We start from the raw sequence: 17,620 nt of genomic DNA on the forward strand, positions 1-17,620 counted from the left end.
GACATGTGGGAGAAGTCACAAGTGGATTTTGGGGTGCACACCCCCACAGAAAAGGAGCCGGAGGTAACATGACAGGCAGATGGGCCAACCAGTGCTGTGAGCATCTCCCAGAAAGCACTGGGCCCTCGTGGGGTCCCGATCACTGCTGGTCCACACGAGACCTCAGAGGACTCAGGGCTGCAACTGTGTGCTGCTTCCTGGAACCCCTCTCACACCAGCTCCATGAACACACATGTGGTGGCTGGGCTCTCTTGACACACAAGTGCGTGTCCTGACAGGCCTAGGCCCCACCCATGGGGGCTGACATCTCTGTTCTGGGGTGCAGGTGGGGGCCAAAGAGCCACCCCTCCCCCGCAAGCCACAGGCTGTGCCCGCTGGCAGGGACTGGGGGCCGGGGCTGGTGCAGGAGGGGAGGGGTGGGGGGCCGGGCGCGGCTGGGGCGGGCACAGGAGCCAGTACCTGTCAAACAAGAGCCAAGGAGCAAACTAGCTTCTTAGTCACCTTTCTCTTCTCCCCGTTTTTGGCAGCAACCCCTCGGGGCAAGGGGAAGCTGATATCATAATTATTGGCTCACCCAGCAGCTGCCTCCCCTCACCTGATGTCAGCGCAGACCCAGGACAACCGGGCTGACAGACTGACAGACGGTCGGAGCTCCTGGCCCCCCAGACCCAGGCCCCCACGCTGACCTGCTTCACTGAGCAGGTAAGAGGAGACCTGACCCAAGTCAGCCGTGGAGGCCAGCAGGGGAGGGGGCTTGGCTTTTTAATGGGCCCCAGGAGGCACTGGGTGCTCCTTAGCGTCTCACTGTCTCTCCGGGGAGGCTCAGGATCAGGGTGAGTGCCTGGAGTCCGAGGGGACCCCTCCTCCACACTCCTCTCTCTCTTTTCTAGCCCAGATCTTCCAACTTTGACCCTTCCTGCTATACTGTAGGACTCTGTCCTTCTGTGGTGGCTCTGAGCGGTGGCTCTGTGTGGTGGCTCTGCGTGGTGGCTCTAAGCGGTGCCACCCACCCTCGGCTGGGAGGCAATGACAGCTCCAGCTGGAAAGCTAGCGCTCAAAGTCAGCCGGGAAGATCCCCAGATAAGGACTGAGTGGCTGTTTGGGTGGACCATGGGGGACCTGGCTCTGGTGACCCGCGAGGCTCTCTGGGATATACCTGGGCTGGGGTCTGCATGTCCCAGGTTCTGTGGGGAGGCTGGACCTGCAGAAAGGAGGATGGTGCACCTGGTGCAGGAGCAGACAGGTGGAACAGGTGCTGCGGCTGGGAGCCGACGCTGAGCTAGAGGCTCGCGTCTCTGGGATGTCTCGCTTCTTCAGGGTCCCTGCAGTAGAGAGAAGTGGTGAGCAGACCTGAGATAGGCAGAGGGTCCACAGACTCCCACCTAGACCGGCCCAGAACGGGGGCATCTAGGGAAGTGAAGTCCCTCAGCCAGTGCCCTCTTTAACTACTGAGACTCCCCTCTGTCCCCTACCTGATCGGGCAAAATCCTGGAGCCCACTCACCACCCTCCAACCCCCAGCTCTCCTTCAGTGTCCAAGGAAGCACGTTGGGTTAAGGCTGGAGTGATAAGTGGGCGTGTTTGGCTCCTCACTCTGTACCTTCAAGTGCAGGGGACATGTCTGGGTATGTGTAGTGACGGGGCACAGCTGCTCAGCAAGAAAGAACCAGGTGGAGGAGGTGCCGGCCCTCAGGACACCATCTCAGCTCATCTGTCCCCTACTTCTGGGCTGGGCAGGTCCCACACCAGACAGAGCTTGGTTCTGTCCGCTTTCTAAGCCCTTCAGGGAGAGACTTGATGGGTTTCCTCACAGCCTCTCTGAAGTCTGTAGGGTTCATCCTTACCACCCCCATGTCTTTGGCTTTCTTGCACTGAGGAAGCCCAGCTCCCCTGAGCCTGGGCTTGTTACAGAAGGTGGCAGTGAACTCTATGCCCGCACTGGGCTTGGAGAGAGCTTTTTTCCCAGCCTGACCTACAGAGCAGGACAAGATGCCTGCGGAAAAAGGGCATCCCAGGCTGATGAGGCAGGCAGCACATCTCGCCTGGGTCTTCTCTCCTGTGGCTCTGTGAGGGGCTCAGACAGAGCTGAGCCGGGTCCTGGGGAAGCACAGAGGGACGGAGTGCAGCCCTCAGTTGAGGATCCTCAGGGGTGAAGGTGCCATGGGGAGGGGCCCTTGCCCTCCCAGCGCTCCACCCAGCCCCGCCCGGGCGGCCTGTGCCGAGCTCAGCTCCCGGCTTCGAGGCCTGCTGAGGCACGCTGCACCCCCAGGCCTCTCACCTCACCACGGGCCAGGAACCTGTTCTCCCGGGAATGCTGGGGAGTTCTCAGAGGACTTTAGTTCCCAGGGGTTTAGGGACCAGTGAGTGAGCCATGGAAAAGAGAGAGAATGGAAAGATCAGGGAGCATGAGGGCCCGAAGCTCTCTTCGTTTGTGTCTATCCGCACACAGAACCCACACTTCCTCCCGCCGACAGCTTTCAGTGCTCTTCATGAGAGAAAGAGGCCTTGGGACAGCTAAAGACAAAAGGAAAAGCCCCTCATGGCACGTGCTTTCTGTCACATGCTGTCCTTTGCTCCAGGGAAAGCCTTCCTCTGGGCCCCTGGAAAGTCCCTTCTGCCCTCTAAGAAAGGCACAGGGCATCCTCACACTTGGACCCTCCACCCCCCAGCCAGGGAATGTTTTCTGCTGTCTAAGCTTCCCTCTTCTAGCTTGAGTTGAGCCTAGTCTTCATGGACCAGCAGAATCCCCCGAGTCTACACACATAGCTGAAGCCTGTTCCTCGGTAAACGTAAAAGCCCCGGGAATCTGTGAGCCTACTGTCCTCTGCCATCTCTCCGGCACCATATTCTGATGAGACTGGAGCCACTTTTTTGTCTGTTTTGTTTTGTTTTGTTTTAGAGACATGATCTTCCTATCTAGCCCAGGCTAGCCTTGAACTCACAGTGCTCCTCCTGCCTCAGTGCTGAAATTGAAAGTGTACAACCACCACCACCCTCCGGCTTATAGGCCACTTCTGGTTCCCCAGACCAAAGGGACAGAAGGCCATCATCCCTGTTGAAGCCGGACAGGCTTGACAATGGGAGATTGTGACTTGGGGGAGAAAGTTCAGCATTTTAAATTTAGTCATCCCGGCCCGTGTAACCCTAGAAGACAGTTTCCTGGAGAGGACAGGCAGCCTTGATCTGGGGTGGATGGGGGGAAGTGGGGCTCAGAGCAGGGGAAAGATATGCTGGACCCCTATCCCTTCCAGCCTGCCCCAGTCCCTGCCTCCTTCTGCCTCCCAGCCTGAAGCCCGTTCCCTTTCACCAGCCCTCCTTGTGCACCCCAGGCCTGGCTTGAGCTGAAGCTTCTGCTGTGAGTCTCCTGCCCCTCCTTTATCTCCACTTGCAGCCACAGCTCAGCCTCTCTTCCTTTCTACTTTTTCTCCTCATCCTCAACTTTACCAGAGTCTCCATCTCCCTCCTACTCCTAACTCCCCCCATCCTCCCTCCTCCATCCTCCCCCCTAGCCCCACTGCCAGCAACCCCACAGGTTGGATGGGGATCTCTGTGCACAATCCCACCCTCCACCCCAGGAATCTAGATCCTCTCTCAGTGTTCCCTCATTTATTCTCTTAGGAGGAGGAGCCCAGAGCCATGCCCCAGGGACAAATTGTATGGGATCATGCCTAGAGACGCTCTCAGCTTCCCATATGATTTCATGTGGGCCTTAAAAAGCTGGATGCTGGTAGATAGAAAAATGGGGTTCAGCCAGTATACAGTTCAGTGGGATATCCTGTGCTGTATAGGCGTGAGGTCCTGGGTGCCAGCCTCAGCCCCAGCCCCCCAAAATAAAAATGAAACCACTCAAATGAGTTCAGATACAAGATGAGAGCAAGAAATCTGGTGTCTGAGTGCTGCAGCTGTGTGGCAAGCAAATCGGGGAGGGCTGGAGGAATGGCTGATCCAATCAGGCATGGCCAGGCCAAGGCAGGCAGATGAAAGAAGCTGAAGCAAGGCCAGCTGGGTTCTTTAGGAATGACTGCCACTGTCATGAGTATCCCCCAGTCTCTACCCTGCCTGTGGCTCTTGCTTAGTCAGCTCAGATTAATGAGACTGGGGAAAGAATTAGCTGAATCGTGATCTCTCGGGGAACTAGAGCCTGCTGTGAGTCACAGGGAAGGGAACCTGAGCTCTCAGGAATATTCTGGAAGCTCCCTAGGTGTGTGTGTGTGGCAGGGGTGGGGGGCAGTGGTTCTCTGGGATGCTACCCAGAGCCTCCCAGCCTCCTCATTGCTGGGAGGCGCAGCAATGACCCTCCACCCCAAGCTTACAGCCACCAACCATGTCCTCAAAACCCCCCAAGGGCCTTCGACACTCCCCCCAGCCTGAAACCACGATTTCTGATAAACTGCAGGCAGCCTAGGCACCAACACATAGTCAGTTTAGGTGGCACCATCACACACTCTGTGTCAGTATACACGCAGACACCCAGAACAGGGCGTGTCCCTGGAACCGGATCGCCTGCAGACAGATGGAAGTCCCACCTACACTTGTAAATTCCACAGCCATGTCCCAGACTGCAGCAGCCTATCAGGTTCAGAGGCAAAGGATGTGAACAAGGATGAACACGCACACACGCACACACACACACACACACACTGTGATGTGGAGACCCAGTTATCACACTTGTCAACCCTCCCCTGTACACAGCCAGAAGAGCTATAACAATGCTCAGTCAGTGGTACTCTGTCCCCTGGCCCTCTAAAGAAGGGTGCCCTAAAGAACCTACCCTGGGCACCTACAGAACAGCTGACTAAGAGAAGGGTCTCTTGTAACTCCAGCAGTGAGCAGGCTGGGGCAGGAGGATTGCTATGAGTTTGAAGCCACTCTGGGTAATCCAGGCTGCATAATGAGTTTGAAGTCAGTCTGGAATCCACAGCAAGACTCTGTCCAAAAGAACACAAACAAAAAAGAACGAGGTAATGGTGGTGTATGCCTTTAATCCCAGAGTTTAGGAGGAGGATCTCTGAGTTCAGAACCAGCCTGGTTTACAAAGTGAGTCCCAGGACAACAGCCAAGAATAAACAGAGAGACCCTGTCTTGAAAAACAAACAAAGGAAAGGAAAGGAAAGGAAGGAAGGAGGGAGGGAGGGAGGGAGGGAGGGAGGGAGGGAGGGAGGGAGGGAGGAAGGAAGGAAGGAAGGAAGGAAGGAAGGAAGGAAGGAAGGAAGGAAGGAAGGAAGGAAGGAAGGGAAAAAGAACACTTTGATGGATCTTTCTATGCCTATATGCAAGGTGCTTACAGTGGGAGAGGTTGAGAGGAAGTCTGGGGTGATGGGAAAGCCAGAAGGATGTAGAGAGTGAGTCTCAAGGGAGGTAGGAGCCACACAGCCAGAGCAGCTCAGAAAGACCCTCTGGGTCTGTCACTTCTCCGAAGGCATGCCGGTATCTCAGAGCCAGCTCAACATGACCCAGGCACCCAGAGGAAGAAGTGGCACAACACTCCTGCCTATGAAATAATTCCTATCCTGCTATGGCAGTGCCATGTTCAGTCCTCAGCAGCACAGAAACAAACACAGCCATCCTTCTTGGTTGGGCTTCAGTTCTACCATCTGTCACTCAGAAAGGGCCTTGGATGGGAGCATCTTCCAATGTGCTTCTTCCTTCACGCCTCATGCTTTGCAGCCAGTGACTGCCCACCTGCTGTTCGCTTGGACATGGGGGCAGGAAGTGCGCCAGCATGCACTCATCTTGTGCTGAATCAGTGTTATTAGCAGTGGTGGCAGAATTAATATCCCTAATAATAGATTGGTGGTAATGAGCAGTGCTGGTAATAATATGTACAGAGAGAGGCCTCTATCCAAGGGACAGTGGAATCCCAGGCCACCCGAGGCCCCTACTAAGATGAGCAGGCAAAGGGTGGCTGTCCCCCCAACTTCTATAGGGAACATCCCAGTGAGGTGCAGTGCTGTAGCTGCTCCTTAGGATTCCGGGAGAGGAGGCAGAATGCTGCTCACTCCTTAGGAGGCCTCCTCATGGTTGTCACCTGCCCCTAGGGACAGGACGGCAGGGGAAGAATTCAAGGCCAGAATGAAGTTATCACTTCACAAAGAAGGAAGTAAGCGTCACCCTAGTGGCTAACCCATACTGATGACGGAGCTAGGCAAAGTTCCTCCCACAGTCCCTGAGAGGGAGAGAGGGGCTCTATAGGAAGCTGGGTCAGTCCAACTTGGTGAAGGCTTTCGGAGAGAACCCAGATTAGGGGAGCAGATAGCACAATGTCCCATCATCCCTGATGGATTTACAGATCAGATCCTCAGCAGCCAGCGACTGACATAGCCAATTGGCTCTACACCCAATTTGGGGGTAAGGAGGAGGAGGCTCAGTTCCAAGTGATGTCATTGTGGGCCAGAGTTTCTTGGCCTCTGATGGGCTCTGAGAAGCCAGCAGCAGCTTTGGCCCTTTAGCCTGTCCCACACTCTCTTCAGCAGATGTGGCTTGCCACAGGAAGGATGAAGGTTAAAAACCCTCCTGGCCCTTCAATCCTCCCCCACCTACTTCTCCCCTCCTTGGCCTCTTTCATGACTAGGCAGACTGAGTGTTTGAGGGAAATTTCCTTTCTGGAAACCAGTGCCTAAGACCCCATCTCTGTTCTCTGTAAGGGGCATGCAGAGGGTTAAGCAAGTGCCACACCCAGCTCTCCATTTAGATCCTGATATTTCTTTTTAGATGATGATGAAGACTGTTGTTTTTCAAGGCAGGGTTTCTCTTCATACCCTTGGCTGTCCTGGAACTCACTTTGTAGACCAGGCTGGCCTCAAACTCAGAGATCTGCCTACCTCTGCCTCTTGAGCGCTGGGATTAAAGGCGTGTGGCACCACTGCCTGGCATTGTGTGTGTGCATGTGTGTGTTACAAGGTCTCACAATGCAGCCCAGACTGACCTTAAATTTGTGATCCTTCTGCCTCTGCCTCCCGAGTACTAAGATTACATGCTACCAGCCTAACTAGGACAATACTTCTGTCTCCAAATTCTTTGTCAGACCTTTCCCCACCACTCAGGGCTTCAAAAATCCCCTGGAAAGGTGGAGCTGGGGGCTTTTTCCTATCTGGCTCTCCAAAGGTGTCATGTTCTTGAATATGAGAATGCCTGCTCACCTCGGAAGGAAGCCACGTTGCCCTGGAAACAAGATCTGGGATAGGCTCCTGGTCTCAGAGCAGGGGCTCCGGCGGAGGGAGGAAGGCAGAAAGGGGGAAAAGGTGGGTGGGAAATAGCCCCCAAGAAGAAAAGCCAAAGTTCTTGTGGGCAGGGGCATCAGGTGGATTAAGAGGTCTCTGGAAAGAGGTATCTAAGGAAAGAGAGTCCAGTTGGTCAATCTCTTAAACAAGGTGCCCGAAGCAAGGGAGAAGGGAGACCTAAAACAAGTCTAGGAGGAGTAGACGATAACTCTGAGGGGCACCCTTTCTTGTTTCTTTAAAATCTCTTCCTGGCCATTTACAAGCTAGGCATCCATAGCATTTCAAAAACATCCATCCATCCACCTGTCTATCCATGGCCCATCTATCTGCTCATCTGTAAGTCACCCATCTGTCTGTTCATCCATCCTTCTGTCTGCTCATCCATCTTTCATCCAACCATCCATCCATCTATCCACCTACCTACTTAGAGAGGTCAGGGCTACTGGGAAGAGCCTGTGGTCCTGTGGCATTTATGGGACATGTGACCGCCCTGTTTGGCCTGGGGAGGCAGTCCCACCCCTGCCCTGGGGGAGGGGGCAGGTCCTAGCATGTGGGAGTATTTATACCTGGATGGAGGCTCCCCTGAAGCTGCAGGCTGGATGACTCCCCAAAGCCGGGATGGTGTCCACGGCCCAGAGCCCACTGTGAGTGTTTAGATTTGGATTCTTTGGGGATCAGGACTGGGTGGAAGAAGATGGTGAGGGGATGGGGAGTAGGGAAATTGCCCAGAGGTGGCTAAGGACTATGAAAACAAAAGCATGTGAGGCAGAGGTTCATGAAAGAATAGGAGGCTACCAGCATCAGACATTCTCAGCAAAGCTGGGACCTTCCCTGGAGAAGGGACGAGTCTATTTCCCTTAGCTCGTGGGGAGCAGCCCTTGGTGAATATGGCAAGTGGACAAGATTATAGGAACTAAGACCAAATACCTAAGAGAACGTCCAGGTTGGCCTAGTCAAGCGCTTGTTTCAGGATGAACATATTGAAGGATGCGTTCTGACCAGTGTGCTTGATGAGGCTAGGGGAATGACTAAGTTATCTTTATAAAAGAACTGACAGAGATTGGAATGGTTTGGCCGCAGGTGCCCAGAGGTTGACAGAACATTGCAAGGGAAATATGGTTGCTTTTCTTACTACAGTGTGTGTGTGTGTGTGTGTGTGTGTGTGTGTTCATGTGCATGCCTGCCGAAGCAAGAGTATGGGGGCCAGGCGAAAATTTCCTGCAGCTGGTTCTCTCCAGCCACCATGTAGTGCCTTCAGGAGGCTGAAGCAGGTACCTGTTCTGCTAAGCCGTCTCACTTGCCTGTGGCTGCCTTTCACCCATCGCTCTTTACAAAGCCAGGCAGTATGCAGAGCCAAAGAGTACAGAAGACTGCCTTCGGGACCCCAGGTTGGCTGGAGGAAAGCTGCTGCAAACCCAGTCTTCTTGACACCCCTAGACTCCCAGAATCCTGAGGGGTGCAAGCCTTAGGCACGATCTCCAGGTCCTTCCCTGCCACCCCCCACAAGGTAATTAGGGACCTGCTCCAGGGAGCCCCTCCCAGAGGCCTGGCAGGTGGAGCTCCGGGTGGGGCTGCAGGCGAACACTGGGCACGGCCCCACCCCTCGTAAAACATGCTGCCGCAGCCAGCAACAGAAACCATTAAGGTGGAACTGAGCCGGCTCCGCCTGCTCATAAAGGGAGAGCAGGAGGGCGCCGACAGGTGTTGGGGGGGGAGGTGTCTCGGAACCTTCTAAGTGTCCTTGTCAGGCAGCAGTGCCTGCCTGGCTTCTGTGACGCAGCTGCCAGCAGGGCCTCCAGGGACAGACCCTTCCAAGGAATCCTCCACCTTCCTGAGGCGGGGCTGTGTGGTCTAGTGGTTAAGAAGAGATTAGCTTTGAAGCCTGGGTCTGATCTTGGGGAGCACAGTTTACTAGCTGGGGGACTTGGGCGAGTCATTAATCTCTCTGAGCCTCAGTTTCCTGATCCATAAAAGGGGGTGACAGCGCAGTGCCTCCCTTCTGGGATAGAACCAGAATTCCTGGCACAAGCCTAGCATATTACTCCATAGATGGCAAACACATCCACAGGACCAACACCAGCGTCCTAAGATTCAAATGGTCCCTGGGCTTCATTTTGCCTGTAGAAGAACCAAAGTGCAGTGAGAAAATAACTTGTCCAAGGCCACAAAAATCAGCAAGTTAGGCAGCCCCCAGGACCCGCCAAAACGGCCCCTTCTGCCCAAGTGCTGAGGGTAGGGTCTAGGAGGCAGAGGTGCCAACGGCTGGAGGTAGTGCGGCACTGACGGTTTAAGGGAAGTGTACAAGGTGGGGATGCCAGGCATCCGGGGATACAGGACAGCCATGCAGCAATGACTGCCATTAATTCATTATCCATCCAGCTACCAGTTCCGGAGGGGTTTTTTCGCAATCTCCCTACTCGGGCCAGAAGGCCATTTCTCTCTTCCTTTGACTCTAGGGCCCATCATGTCTATTCTGTCCCCCCAAATTTTTCCCTTCTCCAGGGATTACAGAAGGAGCTCAGAGGGCAGAGGGTATCAAGGATGCCCAGACCCTGACAGGGTCTTCAACAGGTCTTACTAAAGCTATAGTGCTAGATAAGTGTGTCTGGGGCTCTTGAGGCATGAGAGAGGATTTTCCTTCTCTCCGTGGACCTAGACATGTTATTTCTTCTCCCCAGGCCTCTTTTTTTGCTCCCATGATAAATGGAGCTAATGCCCTTGCTTCTCTGCCTGGAGTATGCTGGTAAATTTTCACCAAATATCAGCTATCAAAAAGGGGAAGGAAGATTCTGATTTGGATTTGCTTTATTTTGGTTTGGCTTTTGTTTTTAGTTTTTGTTTTTGTTTTTATATATGCTCTCACTATTCATCCCTGGCTGTCCTGGAACTCCTTATGTAGGCCAGGCTGGCCTCAACTTCAGAGATACACTTGCCTCCCCAGGGATGGGCTTAAAGGCGTGTGCCAACACACTGGGCAGCATTCTGACTTACAATGTTTGGAATTGTGTATGGGCAGCTGGGTGGTCGTGGCCAATTTGTCCTTATTTTGCTGGATATAGAATTGGAAGTGATGGATTTAGTTTGTGCCTCAAAGTCCTGGCTGCAGGGTGCTCTGCTCACTATCATTGGGGACAGAAGGAGGAAGTGATGACGCGATCATGAAATCAGGCAACATGAACTTGCAAGCGCTCCAATGATGTGGGTCTAGGAGGATTATGGTCTTATGGTAGAAGGAAACTTGGGCCGTGTCTCCATCGTGTCCAGCCCATGAAGGAGACATATGGTGGGCAGAAGTTGGTTCTGAGTGGTGGTGATAAGTGCTCTGGACCAACTCCCGAAGTCTGGATTTGGGAGATGGGGAGACAGGAAAGGAGAAGAGAAGTCAGTGTGCTGACATCGGTGCTCATCCCATTGTGTGTTGGATCAAGGTTTGACAGCAACAAAAGAAAAGATTCCTTCCGGGTTCACACCCACTCTCAGGACTCTGGGCCACCATGGATGCCTCCTGAGGGTTCCAAAGCAGCAGGAACACTCTGTCCATTCCATCCCAGGCCATTGGAGTTTCTGTAGCTACTGGCTCTACTGCAGGAGAGTGATCAAAATGACCTCAGAGGCCAGAGTCAAGAGGAAGTTCAGTCTCTTGTCAGTGGAGGAAGATGATGTCCGGGAGGTGAGGGTGGGAGGCAGGAAAGAGCAAGAAAAAGGAGTTCCCTCCTCCACACCAGAGCTCATGCCTTAAATTAACTCTGTCCCACTGCTAATTATTAATAATAGCTATCATTTATTGAGTATGTACTGTGTGTTAAGCTATTTACAAGCAATATTTCATCCAGTCCTCCAAAGAGGTATGTATTATAAGCTCTATTTTACAGAGGAGGAAACTGAGGCCCAGGCAAGGAAGTTAAACAACCTGTCCAACCAAATTCTCACCCTGACTGGGATTCAGACCCAGACCTGACTGCAGGTCACCAGCTTTAAGAACATTACCACTGCTCCAGGGAAGGGCTGGGGTGAGGATGCCTCTCTCTCTCTCTCTCTCTCTCTCTCTCTCTCTCTCTCTCTCTCTGTCTCTCCCCCTCTCTCCTCTGTGCTGAAAAGACCCTTCCCAACTAGGGGCCCTTTGTCCAGTAGGTGACCCCTTTAGGATGACTGAGGGCTCATCTTTCCCAGACAGTGTGGCCTTAGAAGAGTCAGTTCATTTTCTTAAGGGAGTCATAGAACAAGGCCTCAGCTCTGGGCACCATAGTCACTGAGCTGGACGTCAGTACTTACAGACCCAGAAGAATGCCCGAGTGAGGACCACTCTGGGACATCTGCATCCTCAATATAGATTAAGGGGCAGGCCTCTGAATTCTGCAGAGACAAGCTCATTGGGAAAGGGGTGGTGGTTTGCAGAGCCAGAGTGTGTGTGTGTATGCAGTCCTGACTAGGACCAGAAGGCCTCTGACACACAGGATCTCCGCCAGGGCTTATACAGATAGCTCCATCTGGGGAAGAGGGATTGGGGAAAGAAGTCAGGGTACTTCTAAGAAAGACAGATCTTCAAGAGGGGAAGGCCCAGCTGGAGCTTAGATGCCCCTACCCTGTAAAGTAGCAGGGCTGGTGTCTGAGTCTCCTGGGGTCATGATAAATAAAGACCAGGCAGGCAGGGAAGGCCCGCAAGGGCAGCTGGCACCTGGAGACAGCATCATCAGCACTTCTACCAGGCCTGACACACCAAGACCATCATGGAAACTGTAGAACCTGGGATTAGAGGCCCTTAGGTCCAGCTCCGTTTGGCCAGCTGAAGCCAGAGGTATGATGTATGTCCCTGGCTCTTTTCTGGGTATTGGCATCTCATGTGCACCATGCCACTTAATCCTCAAGAGTGATATAGGCCCACAGGTGCCACTTCTCAGATGAGAAAAGTGAAATACAGACTTGACATAGTGCGTTCAGAATCACAGAGCCAGAATGTGACAAGGCTTGGGACTCAAAGTCAGATCTGCCTCAAGATGAACTGCTAGTGTCCTTCCCTCCCAGGACTACAGAGCCTAAGATGGGGAGGGAAAACCTCACTCCTCCCCACCCCCAATCCCCCATCCTGCCTCACACCCGGGGGGGGGGGATTGTATTTGGAAGGTGCCAAGTTCGCAAGACACCACCTTCTCTAGTAAAGGCATCTCTGAGCCAGGGTGAGGCATGGCAGGCTGGCAGGCTGAGCTGTCCAGGCAGCAGGGGCCAGGGCAAGCAGTCATGCAAAGCCAGAGATGGGGTGTCCTCGCCCCTGCCTGCGCTGTCGGAGTGTCCAGTTACAGCCAGCTCCACGCTTCCCGGTCATGCCACATTTAGCGCTGCTCAGAGTGAGCCTGCTCGGGGATACAGAGAAGTGGTGGGGACTCTGAGAGGTGGGGGACCCGCCCCACCCTCAAACCCATCTAATCCTGAGTGGGACTCTGGACAGGTTCCCTTCTCTCTTTGTCACCATTAGCCTCTCTAGAGACGGCTAATTTATCAAAGATTTGTCAACCACTGACTAGGCCAAGCTCAGAAAGATGAGGCCTGCCCCCTCTCCAAGATTTCCCAGAACTGCTCAGCTACTCCGCTGTGGCTTGAAGGGGTCTTGGGTAGAAGGAACCAGGGTAAAATCTTGGCTTTTCTTGCTGCTTGGCTTCCAGAACAACCCCCTCACCCCCTCACTCCCAGCTCTGACTCCCATCAAACACAGAGGTGGGGAGAGAAGCTAACCAAAGCTTAGTTCAAGTTCTGACTGTCACGCGTTGGCTGTGAGACTGGGAAAAATCACAGAAATCTCTCTGGGCTTCAGTTCCCTCATTTGAAAGATAGGCTATGTAAAGAGCCATCCTGGCAGTAAAGCAATGGGCTTGGGGATGGTGGCTCCCACTTGTAATGCCGACCCTTGGGCTGCTGAGGTCAACAGTTCAGACTTAACCCTGCATACATAGTGAGTTAGGGGCCAGCATGGAGTGTATGGTGAGAACTTGTATTAAAAATAACAGGGGATATAGATATTACTCAGTCAGTAAGCCCTAGGTTTGAACACAAAACTGGGCTTGAAGGTACATGTCTATAATCCCAGCACTGGGGAGATGGAGGAAGGAGGAGCCTAAGGTGATCTTCAATGTATCGTAAACCATCCCAGGTGCTACACAGTAGCCATCACAGAGCAGTCCCTCAGGAAACAAAGGCTGAACTCAGCGGAATGAGCTCAAAGGCTGTTGCCCTTTGGGGAGGAGAAGGAAGGCAAAGACCTGCTAGCGGAAAGAGCCCCAGTGACAACTCTCTTGGAGCAAACCCTGGTGCGCTTGCACGGTGCTCCATGCTTTCTCTGCATGATTTCATTTCACTCTCTGCACTCTGCGCGAGGCTCTGTCACTCACCTTGCTTGCAGATGCTGACACAGCTTGGGACGGATGGCCTCACCTGGCACCGAGCCCCAAGGCCTCCAAGCTGCTCTTTGGTGCTGGGTCAGGGCTCTCCAACAGTTCAGAAGAGGTCAGCCCTCAGATCTAATTCAAGCCTCAGCTTTTCATAGGCAAGCTGAAGAAGAGGGAAGTGATGGAGGCTGGGGGCAGCGGGTTCAATCTCAAACAGAACAGGAAGGGAGGAAAGAAGAGTGGGGATAAGGAAAAGAGAAATGTTTGGCACAAAATTACACATAACAGTTTGAAGGATGGAGGTAAAAATGCTTATCAAATATCCCATTGGTCCTACCAGCAAGGTCCCCACAAGACTACCCCTCTGTATCATTGGAATTGCTGTCCCATGAAGTCTAGGCATGACGCACCTCCTAGCTTCCCCTCCTCTCAGGGCCTACCCAGCCACTGATAAGGTCACCTAGCATAGACATAGGAGACCTAGCAGCCAGGGCTCTCTGGGAAGCTGCAGCTCGCTGACTCACTTGAACCAGCAAAGCTTGAAAATAGACAGAACCCCCCTCTTCTAAGTAATCTAGATAGTTCATTTCTCTCCCATGATCCTCGTGTCTTATCCTCTTCAGCATTTGCCTACCAGCATTACCAATGCACCACCATGGCTGGCTCTCTCTCTCTCAGATAGATAGATAGATAGATAGATAGATAGATAGATAGATAGATAGATAGATATCTCATCTCTTCCCTTCTCTCCCTATTTCCCCATTGGGTGGCTAGCTGAAGACAGGGTCCCAGCCTAGGGAAGGGGTGGGAATGGAGGTGGGGGCCTGGGGTCAGCCACTCCTAGACTTGGTCCTCATTCTCATCATAGCCGGCTTTCTTCGAGGCCAGGACTGGGTGATGGTGTCGCTACTCCCTCCGCAGTCTGACGTCACACTGCCAGGCTCCACCCGACTGGAGGGCGAACCCCAAGGGGACCTCATGCAGGCTCCGGGCCTCCCGGTCTCTCCTGCCCCACAGAGCGTAAGTACCTGCTAACTAAGCCAGCCTGGTAGCTGTATAGGCAGTGAGTAGGCAGTCACGGCCCCACACAGAGACCTCCCGGATCTGCTTTGTCCCTTACACCAACAAACGTTATGACTCTAGACCCGAGAGGGCTCAGGCACGGGTCTCAGTTCATCCCTTGGTTTGGTGTTCCCCATCAGCCTTAGGGTGCCCCAGGTTTAGGAGAGGTATCCTTGTATCAGACCGGAATCCCAAGAGCAGCTCATCATTCCAGGATTCCCGTGAGCTCAGCCATAGACTCTGTTATATCAACACAGAGTAGGGTCCTGGCAGGTCCCCTGGTCCAACCTCCGTTTACAGGTTCTTTCTACTCTGTCTACCCAGAAGCATGCCAACTTCAGCTGCTCGTCGTTTGTGCCTGATGGTCCTCCGGAGAGGGCACCCTCATTGCCCCCACACAGCCCAAGCATTGCCTCTCCAGGCCCAGAGCAGATCCAGAGCCACTGCACAGCCGGACCTGGCCCAGGCTCCTTCCGCCTTTCTCCCTCAGACAAGTATCCTGGCTTTGGCTTTGAGGAGGGACCATCAGGTACCCCAGGGCGCTTCCTCAAGGGCAACCATGTGCCTTTCCACCCCTACAAGAGGCATTTCCACGAGGACATCTTCCCTGAGGCCCAGACGGCCATGGCCCTTGATGGACACTCCTTTAAGACTCCAGGGGCACTGGAAGCTTTTGAGGAGATTCCTGTGGATGTGGGAGATGCTGAGGCCTTCCTGCCTAGCTTCCCAGCAGAAGCTTGGTGCAATGCACTCCCTTACCCCAGCCAGGAACACAGCCAAGTTCTGGTGAGTACCAGTGGCCAAGGGCCTCCTACTTCCTCTCTCCTGACTGCTTGAAAAGAATTCTCAAAGCCAGTCGTGGTGGCACATGCCTGTAATCCGAGTACTCAGGAGGCTGAGGCAGGAGGATTGCCTGAGACGAAGGCCAGCCTATGCCTTTGTATGGAGACCCTGTCTTAAAATCAGAGGTCCACAGAAGCAACAAGCACAGAGGGGAGGGGCCTTCTGGCTCCATACTGGTCCCTTGGGGAGGGGGATGCTAGCCTGACAGGCATGGAGGGGGCTAGTGGAGGAAGCACATCATGGAAAGAAGCTGGCATCTTCCCAGAGGATGCTAATTCGGGATTCCAGAGGGTGACTTGTCTCGTTTGTTTAAGTGTCCAAGAATGCCCGGGGAGACCAACACACCCCTATGCAAATGTGAGGAGGAAACACACATTCCAGAGAGAGAAGGTTCTGGACAGAGCATCAGAATGCAAACTCCATCAAATGGGGCCTTTACCAGTATCTCCAGACCCCTTCCAGACCCTATTTTCATTTTTAATTTTTGTGTGTGAGACAGAAACTAGCTATGTTGCCTGAGGCCCGGACACGAACTAGAAATTCTTCTGCCCAATGTCACTAGTGCTAGAATAACAGGTGAGCTCCTGGACCTATTCTTTGGGAAGAGCACACCTCTGTGTACACCTTAGAAGGCTGATCTTCAATAGCCAGATCTGTAAGCCCTGTGACCTGGTCCAAGCCCCTTAATCTCTCTGAGCCTCATGGGAAAAGTAATGTTAAGGGTTCCTGTCTCAGGAGTGTGGCTTTGGGAAGCAGAGTGGGACTTGCTTCCTATCTCTGATCCCAAGGCACTCCAAGGCAGTAACTGAGTGGGGTCAGCCTGGGCTCTGATCCATCAACCCTCTTCACTTCCTGCTTTCAAATAGGCCCGTTCTTAGTCCTCGGCCACTTCTTACACGAAGGAGGACGAGGAAATAGGGGAACACCCATCAGGTGTGGCCAACAAAGGATCTTATGCTGTCTCCAGAGCCATGGCAGCTTTTTCTCAAGCCTCTAGAATGGGGCACCCAGCAAGCCAGCAACTGTCCACTCAGTGCAGCTCCTGCTCATTCAGCCAAGAGCTGAGTTCTAGAGAGTTCCCACTATCTACAACTTGTGACTCAGGACCTGGCACTCCATGGTTGAGGCCTCATGACTTGCCAGGACATCCCCAACCCGTAGACGGAAACCCACCTGGCACACGGAGACAAGATGTACCCAGAGCCCACAGCTTCCAGGTCCACTCTCTGGTGACTAATAGCACACAGTTTCCCCTCTTTGGGATCAGCTCCATAGCCTATGAAATGAAGGGGTTGGGCATGGTACTTGTGGCCCTTCCAGGCCTGAGATCCAGAGATTATAGCAATCTCTGTATCAGCTGCCCTGGGGCACACCCGGAAAGTGGCCATGGCTAGCTTTCGTTTCTCTGGGCCCAAATGCTGGCATCCCAAAGGCCCGTGGGAATCCTAGTAAGAGCAGTCTGATCCCGGCTTGTCTATCGGCCAGGTAGGTCCTAGGTGCACACCCTTGCTGTCTCTAGCCAGCCGAGAGCTGGCTCGGCTCAGGGACAGGCCCTGAGGACTTCACATGGGCCTCTAAAAGATCTCTGTCGTACTCAAGTCCACGTGACCACTGATGAGCCTCCTCCATTTGTCCAGTGGCCCAGCCTACCCTGCCTGTCACCTGCAGGGAGGTGGGATGTAGCCTGGCCCCTCCACTGATTTGCTGATTTCCCGCAGGAAAACCCCTGTCCATCTCTGTTCCTTCCCCAAGAGTCAGCTTTGAGAATCAGAAAGGGTTCTTTTAGTGTGAGGTTTAAGACAGGAGAAAGAAGAAAGGGAGGAAAAAAAAAAAAACAACTTTCTTTTTCAGCAGGGGTCAGAGGTCAAGGTCAAGCCCCAAGCTGTGGACAGCGGCCCTGGGATGTACTGCTACCAGCCTCCCTTACAGCATATGTACTGCTCCTCTCAGCCTGCCTTTCATCAGGTGAGTCTAGGGCAGGTGGAGGCGCTTCCTGGAGCTCTCAGGAGGCCATGTGGGGGTTGCTGTGTGTGTGTGTGTGCATTAGTGTTGCTGTGTGGGATGTTGCTGTCTGTGTGGGTGTTGCTGTAGAGGGTGTTGCTGGGGGTGTTGCTGTGTG

General features: G+C 53.5%; 1 protein-coding gene across 1 annotated transcript in view; it reads left to right on the forward strand.

Annotated features, from left to right (window-relative positions):
- The first annotated feature begins 618 nt into the window (after positions 1–618).
- Foxn1 (forkhead box N1) overlaps positions 619–17,620 on the forward strand; it is a 28,351-nt gene continuing 11,349 nt past the window's right edge. The window contains exons 1-4 of the mRNA XM_021639808.2: positions 619–702; positions 14,485–14,616; positions 14,983–15,444; positions 17,353–17,466. Coding sequence (XP_021495483.1) covers positions 14,494–14,616; positions 14,983–15,444; positions 17,353–17,466 — 699 coding nt within the window. The 5' untranslated portion in view covers positions 619–702; positions 14,485–14,493. The remainder of the gene's footprint in view (positions 703–14,484; positions 14,617–14,982; positions 15,445–17,352; positions 17,467–17,620) is intronic.

Source organism: Meriones unguiculatus, chromosome 7 (genome assembly GCF_030254825.1).
Source record: "Meriones unguiculatus strain TT.TT164.6M chromosome 7, Bangor_MerUng_6.1, whole genome shotgun sequence".
In the NCBI taxonomy this organism is placed as follows: Eukaryota; Metazoa; Chordata; class Mammalia; order Rodentia; family Muridae; genus Meriones; species Meriones unguiculatus.